At 38.7% G+C, this 14,508-nt stretch overlaps 1 protein-coding gene across 1 annotated transcript; it reads right to left on the bottom strand.

Annotated features, from left to right (window-relative positions):
* Window positions 1-2,370: 2,370 nt before the first annotated feature.
* Window positions 2,371-13,352, bottom strand: CUNH14orf28 (chromosome unknown C14orf28 homolog). The gene is made up of 5 exons (XM_070027225.1): window positions 13,062-13,352; window positions 10,134-10,658; window positions 7,830-7,919; window positions 6,485-6,619; window positions 2,371-5,005 (listed from the first exon to the last, which is right to left on the bottom strand). The coding sequence occupies exons 2-5, from the start codon at window positions 10,655-10,657 to the stop codon at window positions 4,822-4,824; spliced, it is 933 nt and encodes a 310-aa protein (XP_069883326.1). The 5' UTR covers window position 10,658; window positions 13,062-13,352; the 3' UTR covers window positions 2,371-4,821.
* Between the last annotated feature and the right edge of the window lie 1,156 nt (window positions 13,353-14,508).

Below are 14,508 nucleotides of genomic sequence, written 5' to 3'. Positions count from 1 at the left end.
GTTCATCTTTTTGAAGTGAACAATTCAATGACATTTAATAAATTGACCATGTTATACAACAGCCATCCCTATCTACTTTCCTAATACATTTGCTACTCCAAAACCACGAGACATTTATTCCTTGTCTTCTTTTACCCCAGTTCCTGGCAATTACCAACCAATTGGCTTTTAATGTCTTTGAATTTACCTGTTTAAGGTATTAAATGTAAATGAAGTCACATAGGATGTGAATGTTTGTGTCTGACTTCTTCTAGCAAGAAAATAAACTTAGTTCCAGAAGTCTGTTTCTAGGAAGCTTCTGTTCAATTGAGTTGTTTGGCTTAACGGTGCCTCTGTACCTATTTTAAGTCTGGCTTAAAGTTTGACCTAACTTGATATGCAAATAGACTGTAATCTTCTCTGGTGAGAGTAGATGGGTTTAAGCCATTCACAAGTAGCCAACTGTTCAAACTATGCTCAAATAAAACAGATGTAAGCTGTAACCAAAAAAAAAAAAAATCTTGGCATCACAAACGCATGATTTGTCACTGAACAGAAGTTATAAGCCCTATAGTGTTATTTAAAATTAGCCAAAAAATTCAGATGGCCTAGAGGAATAGCTCAAGTCATGGGGTGACTCCCTAGCAAACAAATGGCTGAGAATTCAAACGCCAGCTCTGTCACAGACACACACACACACACAAATTCCACACACACCTTAGGATCAACATGAAAAAAGTAATAAAACTGTAGTCAAATGCACAAGGAGCAGATTTTTAACTTGACACCTTGCACAGCTAATTTGCTTCCAAAATTCTCGTTCCATTCTTCATGTAACTTAATATACCTACCTCAGTTCCCTGATTTATTGGATTATAGGTGTAGACCACCACTCCCAGCTGTTTTTCAGCAGCAAGTATTTATTGTTATTGCTTTTATCCCTTGCAGAAGACCTTATTGAGAAAACGGCAGATTATGGAACATATTGCTTATTTGAAGGTACGTAATTTAATATAGATCCTCAAATATTAGCATATAAAAATTAGCTACAGAGGCCTCCCTACTAAACTGTACTTCTTAACTTTCCAGAGAAAAGAGTGGCATTCACTCTTTAAAATTAATTTGAATGTGCTGCAATAACAGAATACTTGGTATTCTTATAGTTCTGGAAGCCAAGAAGCTAACATCTAAAGGGAGCCTTCCTTGGGTCCCCATGTGGCAGAGGTGAGGACAGAATACAGTCCCTCAAATCCTTCAGTAAGGGCAAGCTCATTCATGAAGGCTGAGAGGAAATCCTACTAACTTCCTAAAAGGCCCCACTTTTTAAATACCACTTTTGTGGGGATTAAATTCAACTTGAATTTTCTGGAAGAACATCATTCAAATCATAGAAGATTGTCCAGATGATCAGAGACTGAACCTCGAATCAAGGGTTTAGAACTCCTGAGAGCAAAGCATTAGATTTAAGACATTTGTATAAAAGTTTCAGTGAGATCAACTTTGATAGGGAATTTTAGGATTGAAGAATTTGACATTCATTTTAAGTGCCCAAACATTGACCAAGGAAGGTCAACGTTTTAGATAAAATTTAATAGTATACTAAGTTGTTTTACATAAAGTTCTAACTTTCTGCCTAACTATAATGAAATAGTTATTTTCAAATAAAACTGACATTAACTTGGTTAAAATACTGCTCAGAATATCAACATTTATAACTCATGTGTCATAGTAGTTATCTACATGTATACCTAAGAAAGAGAACACTGGATTCTTTCTTACTCATTTACTTACCAGTTACATGTTTCTGTTTCTCATTTATTGGATTGGGACTAGTGATAAGTGCTTAATATTAAGCCACATAAAATAATTTATAAGTGAAAGCTATTTTGAATAATACACATTGACACAATAATACAATTGTCATAAATTGGAGAGTACTTTGAAGAGAATCAAGTTGGACATTCCTTATTAGTTTTGTTCTTTATCTCCCATGGTGGTAGACAAGGTTTTAAAACTTGTCTTCTTGGTGGTATTTTGATTTAAAATATATTCTGATTATTCTTTACCTTTTGGCTTCTCTTCCCTAGATTTTTCTAAGGGTATTTACAAAGAAATTTCCACATCCTCACCTGAATATTCTGTTGGTAATCCAGTTTATCTCAATCTTTTTGATTATGACTCACTGTTTGGTCAGCCAGAGATAATTTGTCTCTACTAGCCAGGTACTACCGCAACAAAATACTGCCAATTCTTCAACCCCAATTAGTTGGGATTCAAGAACACACATTTAATTCCTCTTATATAATAATGATATAAACTACTGCCTAAATACATGAAAAAAATCTAAAAAGTTCATAGTAAGAGAATCTGAGAGACTTTATGGACATGAAAGAGGTAGAAAAAATGATTTTTATTAGCATATTCAAGGTAGTCAATATTTTAACAAACATCTTAATCCTCACAACAACCCAGTGAGGTAGGTACATCATTGACTGATAAACGAGTATTCCAAATAAAGTGCAATTCCTTAAAGAATCTACATTAGAGTTTACTAAGGTTAATACTTTACACCATTTATGTATACACCATTTATGTATATTTTAGTACTTTGATTTATATAAGAAGGTGTTACCAGAAAAACTTATAAATCAAATCCTATTTATTACACTTGGGGAAGTGCTTAAATAAACCCTGGGTGAATTTCTAAAAATATACCATTAGATTTCTTCCTTACATTAAAAAAAGTAACTTTCTTTGTCTTTACTCAAAGTGAAGCATTCTTAGCAATATTTCACCCACATTTGCCTATCTTTATAAGAAGTTATCTGAACTTGGCACCATAGCAATAAAATATTTAATTTATTGAATGAAACATTAGCAATTTGGTATTTGGCAGTGAACTGTGTTGTTTACAACTGTGTTGTAGAAGTCTTTAAATGTATTGCACCTAATCTCATCCTTAAACCTACAGCAAACTGTCTATTGAAATGTAAACATTAAAATCAATGGTGGTAAATGTCTAAAGCATTTTCCCTTAGAACATTTCCTTTAAATTGCAAAAGAAAGCGTGATCTTAGGGTACTTATGAAGGAACAGCCCTGTACCAGTGGCTCATGACAATATCCTAGCTAGTCAGGAAACTGAAAACTGAAGATAAGGCTTTGATGCCAGCCCAGGCAGACAAATCCAAGACTCATATCTCCAATTTACCAACAAAGAATTGAAATTGGAGGCATGGCTCAAGTGGCAGAGCACCAGCTGTGAGAAAGCACAGGAATCTGGGTCAAGCCATTGTACTGGCATACACACATACATGCACACACACACACACTACACATATCACCATAACTACTAATTATAACTGTGTGATTATATTGCAAACCATAGCCTCCTGCTATCAATTACTACTTTTAAAAAGAACCAGATATGATGGATGCGAGTAGCTCATGCCTGTAATCCCAGCTGCTCAGGAGACTGAGATCTGAAGAGTACAATTTGAAGCCAGCTTGAGCAAGAATTTGTGAGACTCATATCTCCAATTAACCAGCAAAAAAGCCAGAAATGGTGTTGTGGTCAGGCGGTAAAGCATGAGCCTTGAATGAAAAAGCTAAGCGATAATGCCCAAACCCTGAATTCAAGCACGTGTGCGCGCGCGCGCGCGCGCACACACACACACACACACACACACACACACACACACACACACACACACACACACACACACACACACACACACACACACACACACACACACACACACACACACACACACACACACACACGGGGGGGGGGTGGAGGGGAGGAAGAAGAGCCAGATGTTACTCTAAAAGTTTAAGTAGCTCTCACTTTCAATCTCTCTCTTTCTCTCAGCAGAACTTGTGTTTAGAAGGCAGGGCTTCCAGCTCCCTAGGTAGGCTTTCTACTGTTGAACTATGAACCAACCCAGTATATTTTTCTCTTTGTCAACATTAAACTTCAAACAAGAAATATTCCTAGGTACTCATTCTCCTATTAAATATATATTTAACTAGATTTCTATTATTAGTTCAATATAACATCCAATTGCCTGGTGTCCTTAGTTGCCTTATCTGCAAAAATAACATTCTATTGTAGAATTTCTATTGCATATAATTAGAAGATAAATATTTTGGATATTTATTTAAAACAATAACTCTAAGATTGGAAGCAAAGTTAACACTTGAAATCCATTGACAAGTTTGTAATATTGTAGCAAGTAGTTACAGTAGTATCCCATTATAAAGAAATAATTTAAGTCTAGAAAACTTCTCACATAAATATTTTTTAAACTGCTACAAGGAAACTAGTCAAAGCACTGGATAAAATAAACCAAGCCATCTGTAACTGGTACATTCAAATCTATACCCATTCTGACAGTACACTTTGTATAATAGTGAGGTAAGCAAAAAAAAAATACAGTCGGATAACTAAAATACCAGGTTTTGCTTGGATAACTTAAAACTAAAAATTTGAATTCATATGACAAAGTGTTTTTTTGGATTCAATGATAGAATTGTAAAAGTCTCTGAGGTATATATATATATATAAATTTAAAAAATACAAAGGCCACAAGATTTATTTTATTCCAACATAAAATATGCTTGTATAAAAATAACCCAAGAAATATAAAAAAGAAATACAAACATTTTTGCATAGGTCTTCTATATAAAACATTTACCTAGGGCTAAACACTGGAAAATACACCTCTGAAACTAATATAGTTGAACTGTTTCCTTGGATACCAAGTATATACAATATAAAAGCCCTTCATCTTGGGGAGCATGGGCAGGCGGGCAAACAATTTAATTTCGCATCAGTCTATATTTATTTCTCTGTTGCTCGAATATAAACCAATGATGACAAGAGGAGAAACTCTGGGGGTTTATTTAACAAAATTAAATTCACATTTCTGAGACCATCATAGTGCATCCAATGTCCATCAATCTGGAATGCTGCAGAATAATGGTGTTCCTCTTTGTTAAATAATGTGGCACCTTCCAACAAATACCTGAAAGTTAAATAACAAAGTATAGCAGAAAATTATAATACTTTGTTTTGAAGTAAGCATTCATTAAACTAAGTGAGGAATAAAAAGGAAACTGGTTTACATTCTGTTCACTGAAAAAAATATTCATTATGTAATTGGTGGTTTCAAGTAAAATATTTTTATTAACATATATTGTACAAGGGGTTTCATTTCCTCATACATGCATATACTGTACTTTGATCCAACACCCTTCTATTACCCTTTCTTGCTCTTCCTCCCCATGCAAAATAATTTTAATGGGTTTCATTATTGTGTTTTCATTGTGCATTATGTATATCATCTTTATCCGCTGTTTACCCTACTCCCCCAACCTTTGATTCATATGCCAAACAGTCATTGTTTTATGTGCTTGCCACTCAACATATTTCAGGTCTAGATTCTGCATATGAGAGAGAACATGTAATACTTGTCTTTCTTGGTGTGCCCTATTTCATTTTCTATGAAAATACTTTAAATTATTCATATAACTTAAGAATTGAAAACTTACAGATAAACTCACAACCTATATCCTATTACAGCAGACATGCAGTTTTAAAGGCAAAAGTTAAAGGTACCTGCTTCTTTCCTGACTTGTTTGTAAATGTTTTTATTTATTTATTTATGGTGACAAGTAACTGTTTAAATAATAATCTGTATAATTCCACATACTACTTTAACTTCAAATACCAATATTAACTTGAATTTATTGTTGGTTTATCAACTGTCAGGCACTATGTTGAACACTCATCATATTGTCTTGTTAAATCTTCACAATTATAATACAAGGTAGCATTGTTTTATAAATAAAACATTGATACACTGGTTAAATTATTGGCTCAAAATTATACAGCTTGTAAAAATGAGCTAGAATTTGAACCCAGTTTTCTGTTCTACAATGAGAGTACCTAATTTTTACGCACACTGATAGTGACTAAACCCTGAAGTATATTTTCATCCTATTCATAATACATAGATTTAGTGACTTTTTTCAGTGATATCTTGAAAAAAAGATAATGGTGAATGGCTGGTAAAAATCATGGCAGACTAGAATACATACGTTTTTTTAACTAGCTTTTCCCCCCTGAACTTCAAAGGGTCATTTACAGGGGGTATAATTTAACATATTCATTTATTTTTATTTATTTTGGGGGGGGGTTTGGGGTCCGGTCATGGGGCCTGAACTCTGGGCCTGGGCGCTGTCCCTCAGCTCTTCAGCTCAAGGCTAGCACTCTACCACTTCAGCCACAGCGCCACTTCCGGCTTTTTTTTCCGGCTTATGTGGTGCTGAGGAATCGAACCCAGGGCCTCATGCATGCAAGGCAAGCACTCTACCACTGAGCCACCTTCCAAGCCCCTGACATATTCATTTAAATATCACCCCCTCAGCCCCTTTTAAAAATTAGTTTTGTAAAATAAGCGCAACAAAAACCAGTACCAACAAACAAACAAACAAACACCTACTTGTGATCAGATAAATCCAAGTAATAGGGTACATATGCCAGATCTTCAGACTTCCAGTGCTGCATATTTAAGACAACGAAAGGTGGTGCCCCATGGCAAAAAACTCTCTGGGAAAATTCTCTTAAGCCACCACACCTAAAATGGACATGGACTAATATTATTACACTTGGGACAAAGATACCTTCCAATACTTTTGAGTTGCTTTAACTTGCTAGTAAGAACAGTTATCTGTAACGAATATGGGTAGTGTATAGCCATATTATACCTTATATACATACCTATTCCTAGAAAATTACAGCATAGTTTCTAAACTAGAAGTGATACTTTAAAAAAACAACAACTGGGTACAGAAGTTCAAACCTGTAGTCCTAGCTATCAGGCAGGCACAGAGGGAGTATTATTTGAAGCCAGACCAGGGAAAACGAAGTTCTCAGGATTCCATTTTACTTAGCACTTGGGTGCAGTGACACATTTCTGTTTATCCCAGCTACATTTTTTTTCAATTAGGATCTTCTGTCAGCATGATAGATGAACTCCTATTATTTTCAGACATTACATATATGAATCAGCAATTATATAGCAAAATCTCTACCAGAATGCTCAGGGCACAGTACTCTGGCTACAACATTACTGACTACAAGTAACTGGAAAACCATTTCTTTCAGTATTTGTTGCTTTTAGTAATTGTTAGTTCATTTTTTGCACTTAATAAAAACAGTTAATTGAATGTAATTTTATCTTTCCTTTTGTGATTAAGTTAGCTATAAGACATCATCCTTCTAAATATTAACTCTTGTACAATAATGTGAACATAGAAGATGAGTATTTTCTGCCCCTTTTTGACATTTTTTCCTCTCTCCCCTCTCCCTCCTTCCTCCCCACCTCCTCTCTCTTTTTGTGCTAGTACTAGAGCTTGAACTCAGGGCCTTGTGCTTCCAATTCTCACGCTGGTGCTTTACCACTTGAGCCACACCTCCAGTCCTTACCCATTTTCTCTTAAAATGAGGAATGCAGGGGTGGGGGGGGGGGAAGTCTAGTTGATTAAGAATCTTGAGTTGCTGGATTCCAGTTAACCAAGTTTTTATTGTTACCTACTTAGCTATGGGGGAAAACAGCATTTGTTTTGTATTTGTTGACTGGATATAATGCCATATTTTATACAAAGTGATATCTGATAACAAAAATACAATAAGATGGCATAGTAAACTAGTTTTGTTAATAAGATTCAAAACATGTTAGGCTTCCTAAATTATGAGTTTCTACTTCATAATGTAAGCTCATCAGCTCACATTTCCTTATGAACTAAACAAATACTTTCATCTTAAATGTCATATCATACACTCACCCAAGCTCTTCACATAGTTCGATCCTGGAACAGAATAACTCATCCACAGCCAGTCGTATCAAGTTTCCATGTGGGATTTCTTGGGGAGGACTATCGTAATTGTAAAACATAAGAACTACATCAACTTTTTATCGATATATCATTAGGATAACAAATGCTATTAAGTCAGTCACTTAACAGAACCATGTACACCAAGTATACAACTTGTCTAACACTTCTTCCTCTTTTTGAAAGATACTGCAGACATCCATTGAATTCGGTAAATACTGGTGTATACATTTTTTTCAAGAAACATTTTTTCTGTAAATAGATCCTAAAACATTCAGTTGTTACTAATGTAACAAAACTGTGCAATATTGTCCATTGAACACCAACAGAATCAGTAGTGCAGTTGGCCAGTTATTGAGTAAATGCAAGTAAAACCTATTTGGCTTCAGTTATCTGTTAAATTTTTGATCCTCTGTATTCTTCAGATGTTTTTTAAAATACAAGATTGTTAAAATAGGTAGAGATTTAAAGAGCATGATGAAAAACATTTTATTAAGTATAAAATTAGTATAAATCTAAACAAAAATATTTCATTAGTTTTGAAACATTTATAGATTAAAAGATACTAACTTGTAACTAGGTTTATAAAATACTATTTTACTGCATTATGATGTAGAATAACAGAATATTCTACTTTTTTTTTTTTTTTCGTTGGTTCTGGGGCTTGAACTCAGGACCTGCATGCTAAGGGCCAAATGCTCTATCACTTGAGCTACAGCTCCACTTCTAGCTTTCTTGGCAGTTTATTGGAGATAAGAATCTCAGACTTTCCTGCCTGGGCTGATTTCAAACCAGGATCCTCAGATCTCAACCTCCTAAGTAATAGCCTTCTAGGTTACAGGTGTGAGCCACCAGTGCCCGGCTAATTTTCCTTTAACAGATTTCAAAATAACTATCTCACTAATACAGGAAAAAAGATAAAGAATATCTCAGAAAAATATGGAAAAAATTGGGAGCTGGGAGCCAGTGTCTCATGCTTACAATCCTAGCTACTCAGGAGACTGAGATTGGAAAAATCAAGGTTCAAAGCCAGCCCAGGCAAGAAAGTCTTGTGAGACTCTTATCTCCAATTAACTAACAAAAGGCCAGAAATGGAGCTGTGGCTTAAGCACTAGCTTTGAGCACAAAGCTCAGGGACAGCACCCAGGCCCTGAGTTCAAGCCCCCAGGACCGGCAAAAGGAACAAATACATAAATATTTATTAATTGGTGAATAATGATGTTCATTCCCAAATAGAAACAATGTATTAAGCTGTTTTTCTTGTTCACAGGGCCAAATATCGTATCTACCATCATTCTGGGATCTTTTTTTTCCCACTGATAATAAGGCCCCCTTCTAGCTGATGTTCCCTTGAGCCATTAGGCTTGCCAGTTTGGCCTCCCTCCTTGTCATTTACCAGCTTGGAGTTCTGCCTTCTCTCTGAAAGCCAAAAATATTCAGCAGGCTCCCACCATCTTTCCCAGTCCGTGTAAAATCTTTTTACATTCACATCCTCTCAGGTATGAGATGCTGAATTCAGAGTTTCTGTCTGTAATGTCCACACAATGACTGACGTGAACACATTTTTAATACTCTTGTTCATGGAGAACCAGCCTTCCTTACAAAGTTTCAAAGAGTAAAATACCAAAACATTAGCTCTAAGATGCTAATCTATAGTGTAGTGGCCCAAGGCTCAAATGGTAAAGTGCCTGCTTACAAGCATGAGGCCTCAAGAGTTCAAATAGCAGTACTACCAATAATAAAATAGTAAAAAAGCTGGAGACATGGTTTTAGTATGAGCTCCCCCAGCAACCATGAACACCCTAAAATTACAACACAAAGAATTACCTACATTATTAATAATATTAATAAACTCAGACAAAGGGTAAAAAACATTTTGCATAGTGAATAATTTATTACCTGGCCACTGAAGAGTTACCAATTAGTTTTGTTTATAAATTGATACATATAACTTAAATCAACATTCTTTTTTTTTAAAGATGGGAATAGGTGGCTCACACCTGTAATCCTAACTACTAAAAAAGCTGAAACCCAAGGATCACAGTTTGAAACCAGTCTGAACAATAAAGTCCATGAGACTCTTCAATTAACCAGCAAAAAGCCAGAAGTGGAGGAGGGGCTTACGTAGTAGGATGTCAGATCTGAGCACAGTGCCCAGCCTGAGTTCAAGTCCCAGTACTGGCACGTGCCTGCATGCATGTACACACACACACACACATACACACACACACACGCCCAGATTTGGGAACAACTTACTTGATACTAATTGTGCGCTGTTGGTCTTCCTGCACGCGAGTAGGGCACCGCCAGTTGGAACAGTAACTCTCTTGAATGGTAGACATGAGATTTTCAAGATTTTTTGTAAAATTATCATGCTCATTCCCAAATAAATCAATTATTAATGAAGCTTTATGAACTTCAGATTTGTATTGCTGTTTTTCCATTTTGTCCCAAATCCAAAGTAGCTTCACAGTTGTAAAACTGTAGGTGTCCATTAAATAAAGAAAACAGTCTACAAACTCTCTACCAAAATGAAGAGAGAGTTCCCTGGGGAAGTTTTCATTTTCATTCAGAATGACATACAATAACATCAAGAACCCATCTATAGTGCAGGTATTTTTCAGTCTTATTTCAACATAGAGTGGTGTACAGGATACTGCTTTGCGGCCAGCTTTGATAGTAAAAACACCTCCCCAAGGAAGAACAGGCCTCCAAAATGATCGATCTTGGTTATAGTTATTTTTAATTGATGCTTTGATCTCTTCAAACAGCGTCTTCATCCTGTATTTAAAAGTTTAACAGAGAGCATGTAAATGCATAGGATGTTTAAAGTAAAGCTACTTAAAAGATTCAAATTTTTACCTAGCCTCAAAATATAAGAACAACAAAAAAGTAAATGCACCATGTTTTGGGGCAGTTTGCATGGTTGATCTCTGGAAAAACCATTTAAAAAGTCTCAACCTACCTGCCGAAGTTCAAAATAGATATTGGATGGACCTTTATATTATATACTACAGATTTTATGTTTGATATAGGAAAATTCTTTTAAATCCTAATGTAAACTGATGAGACTGTCATATCAAAATCTTACACTGAACAATAAATATACATTAATTAAAAAGTACTTAACCTAAATTTATTTTGTTTTATTCTACTCTTCAAAATACATGCCATGCTTCATTTCCTTGTTAATATGGGTGGTTCTACATATACTAGGGCTCTTAGTTTTCAGGTACATAATAATAGCCTTTAGTGGCCTTCATATTATACTAGACATTGTATCTGTGCTATAAAAAAATATACCACTTAGCCGGGCGCTGGTGGCTCACGCCTGTAATCCTAGCTACTCAGGAGGCTGAGATCTGAGGATCGCGGTTCAAAGCCAGCCCGGGCAGGAGAGACCGTGAGACTCCTATCTCCAATAAACCACCAGAAAACCGGAAGTGGCGCTGTAGCTCAAGTGGTAGAGCGCTTGCCTTGAGCTGAAGAGCTGAGGGACAGCTCCCAGGCCAGAGTTCAAGCCCTACGACCGACAAAAAAAAAAAAAAAATAAAAAAAAAAAAATACCACCTGTTGCTATAGATGAACACTTATTCTGACATTTAACTTGGAAATAACAACAAATGAGAAGTAATGACAAGGACTTTAAGTGTATAAATGAAAACATTGATTTTCAATGTTACCTTTTTATGGAAAAGTATTTTTAGGGGGAAAAAAGTGATGCATCAGAAGAGCAGGAACAAGGAAGTGACTGAGATCAGTGTCTTATTTTGTTTTCAAGGGTCCCATCCCTCCTATGTACTACACAACCCCAACCCTCAACAATACTGTAGACTGGGGCTTTGTATGAAAAGTTCAAAATTGCTGTGAAACGTGAAAAGGCTAAAAACTTCTCTCTCTCTCTCTCTCTCTCACACACACACACACACACACACACACACACAGTGTTTCCTGCTTGACACATGATACTGTGGACTCTAAAACAGTCAACACTATATTTAGTTCTAAGTGCAAATGTTTTTGTAGTGGTGCTAACACTAATTCTAGCCAACCACTTAGAAAAAAAGGAGGGAGTGGCAGCTCTGAAGACTAGGAAAACACAGAAACATTTCTGCTTAATAGAAACGGATCTGCCTCATGTAGAAATGTTGAAAGTCATTAGGTACTTCAGTATTTTCTTTGGTGGCTTATGACTGAATGTTCAATAACTTTGTAGCTAGGTTCCTAAGATTGCTCAAGGAGCTTAGGTTCCGATTCCTACACACTGTATTGGGAGGGGAAAAAAAGAGAGAGAGAGAGAGAGAGAGAGAGAGAGAGTAATTACTTCGGTATTGTTCTTCAAACTATCCTTTAGACATGACCAAATGAAGGGCAGCTATAGCTCTGCCAGACAACATAAATAAGACAAACGGCTACTTCTTCCTAGGGGAAAAGACTACAGCACTTAGAAGCACACTGAAGTGTCAGCGTGCACTTGATTCGTGCCCCATCCGCTGTGCGATTCGGAAGAGAACAGCAGCAATTATTGCAGAGCGCTTTCCTGCAAACTGCCTTCAGCGGTCGCCCCCCTGGTCAGCGGGGCTCGTTCCGTTCGGCACGGAAGCCTTCCTGGAGGATGGATCCCGGGGGGGTTTTCTTTCCCTGCCTGGCCTGGGCCTGCAGTTGGAATACACCTGAGCAAACTCTCCCAACCTCTTCTTCCAGGACCAAATGATACTTCTCTGCCGTCATTTCCGGGCAGGGGGTCGCCATCTGGACCCCCCCACCCCTCCCAGGCTGGCGACGAGGATCAGAGCCCAGGTCCGAGGCATTGGATAGACACCAGGATCTGCAAGTGACCTGGGGGGGGCGGTGTCCTAGGGTCTCCCCTTTCTCCCCCCCACCCCCCACGGCTTAGCTCTTACGGAAAATAACGGTCGCGCGCCCCGGCGCGGGGCTGGAGCTGGGGCCCGCGGTGGGCACCCACGCCAGGCCCCCGCGCCCGGCACGCTCCCACCCCCCCCCTTCCCGCCCCAGCTCTCCGCGCCCAGGAGGCCTGGCCCCAGGGGGACGGGCCCCGCGATCGGGGCCGAGCCCGGGGACGGTCCCGGGACGGTGGGCCGGGGGGGGGGGGGGGAGCGGTGGGCGGGCGCCGGCCGCGCCGCCGCGGAAGGCGTTCCCAGCGGGAAGCCGCCTTGCTCGTACCTCCCGGGGGACCGAGAACCACCGGTGCCGCCGCACCCGTCGCCGCCGCCGCTGGCTCATGGGGAGCCCGGTCTGCCCGCCGCCACCGCCACCGCCTCATCTACTGGCATCGCCGGCTGTCTCGGCCTGCCCCGGCGTGAGCGCTGGGCTCCGGCACGACCTCCATCGCACCCGCCGCGGGGGCGGGAGCCACAGCAGCGCCAGAGCCCAGGCCTGATCCGACTGGACCCGCGGAGCCAGGACCGCGGGGAGCGGGGCCGACACGTCGCTTCTTATTACGGAGGAAGATTCGGCCTGACCTCCGCCCCCCCTCCCCCCAGACCCCCCGTTTCCAGTCTCGCCGGGCGCTATCGCGCAGGCGCAAAGATGACAGGCCAAACGTGCGTGTGTCGAGTGTATACACAGCGTCCCGATGTACCCAATGGGAACGAGGATCAGCCGTAGGGGGGGTGGGACCTCGCAGAGGAGGGCGGGTCTCTGTCAGGGGGTGGGCGGGGCAGAAGGGAGTGGGCGGGGCTTGCCACACTAGGAAAAGCTACTGAATTTTTTAAGCTGTGTACCATTTTAGAATTATCGCTCAGTTTTAGTTCGATTATACGTCTTCCTAAAGTTTTAGCTCAAAAGTAAAACAAATCTTCATTTTCTCAGTAAATTGTGACTAACTAAGGAAAAGTTGAAGTGGTATGTTAAATGCTAGTGTTCAAGATTAATCAATATGTTGTAATTGGAAACGAAGCTAATACTGTTGAAAACTAGGATAGCTTTATCGTCATTTTCTTTCAACACTAACTTTAAAGACAAGATTTTGGACTTAAGTTTCCATAGATCAAGTGACAGACCTGGAAACTAAAATAAAGAACGTTTAATGCTAGTTTGTAACAGCTATTGCTGTTAATTACGCCATTGTGGTGGTAACCAGTGATAATGGTGGTGAACAGCAGTAAATTGGCTCATCAGACTCGGTCTCAGCTGTGGGGAAGAAACAGATTTCTTGCATATTTGCATTATTAACAAACAGACCAGCAGCTGTTTGTATATATATATATATATATATATATATATATATATATATTTTTTTTTTTTTTTTTTTTTTTTTTTGGCCAGTCCTGGGTATCGAACTCTGGGCCTGGGCATTGTACCTGATCTTCGTTAGTTCAAGGCTAGCACTCTACCACTTGAACCACAGTGCCACTTCTGGCTTTTTCTGTTCATGTGGTACTGAGGAATGGATCTTAAGCCATCTACCACTAAGCCACATTCCCAGCCTACCTGTTTATAATCGTTAAGGGAGCTTTCCATTCCTTTCCTTTCCACTCTTTTCACAATCTGATAACCAAACCAGATTTTAAAAAATAGCATTACTGAGGTATAATTGGCATATAATATATGGAGCTTATTTAAAGCATGTAATTTGCTAAGTTTTGACATGTGTATTTCCTTGAAGCTG

Source organism: Dipodomys merriami, unplaced genomic scaffold (assembly GCF_024711535.1).
Source record: "Dipodomys merriami isolate MVZ:Mamm:240054 unplaced genomic scaffold, mDipMer1.0.p SCAF_1, whole genome shotgun sequence".
Classification (NCBI taxonomy): Eukaryota; Metazoa; Chordata; class Mammalia; order Rodentia; family Heteromyidae; genus Dipodomys; species Dipodomys merriami.
Note: the sequence above shows the minus strand (reverse complement) of the source record. Positions and strands in the feature narration are given on the sequence as shown.

What these genes read in the sequence shown, in the direction of transcription:
- CUNH14orf28 (XM_070027225.1), bottom strand. Translation starts at nt 10,657, where the DNA reads ATGAAGACGCTGTTTGAAGAGATCAAAGCATCAATTAAAAATAACTAT. An exon ending in CAGCGCACAATTAGTATCAA is followed by an intron (nt 7,920 to 10,133) that starts GTAAGTTGTTCC and finishes CAATTACGATAG; the next exon opens with TCCTCCCCAAGAAATCCCAC. An exon ending in TTGGATTTATCTGATCACAA is followed by an intron (nt 5,006 to 6,484) that starts GTAGGTGTTTGT and finishes TTTAACTTTCAG; the next exon opens with GTATTTGTTGGAAGGTGCCA.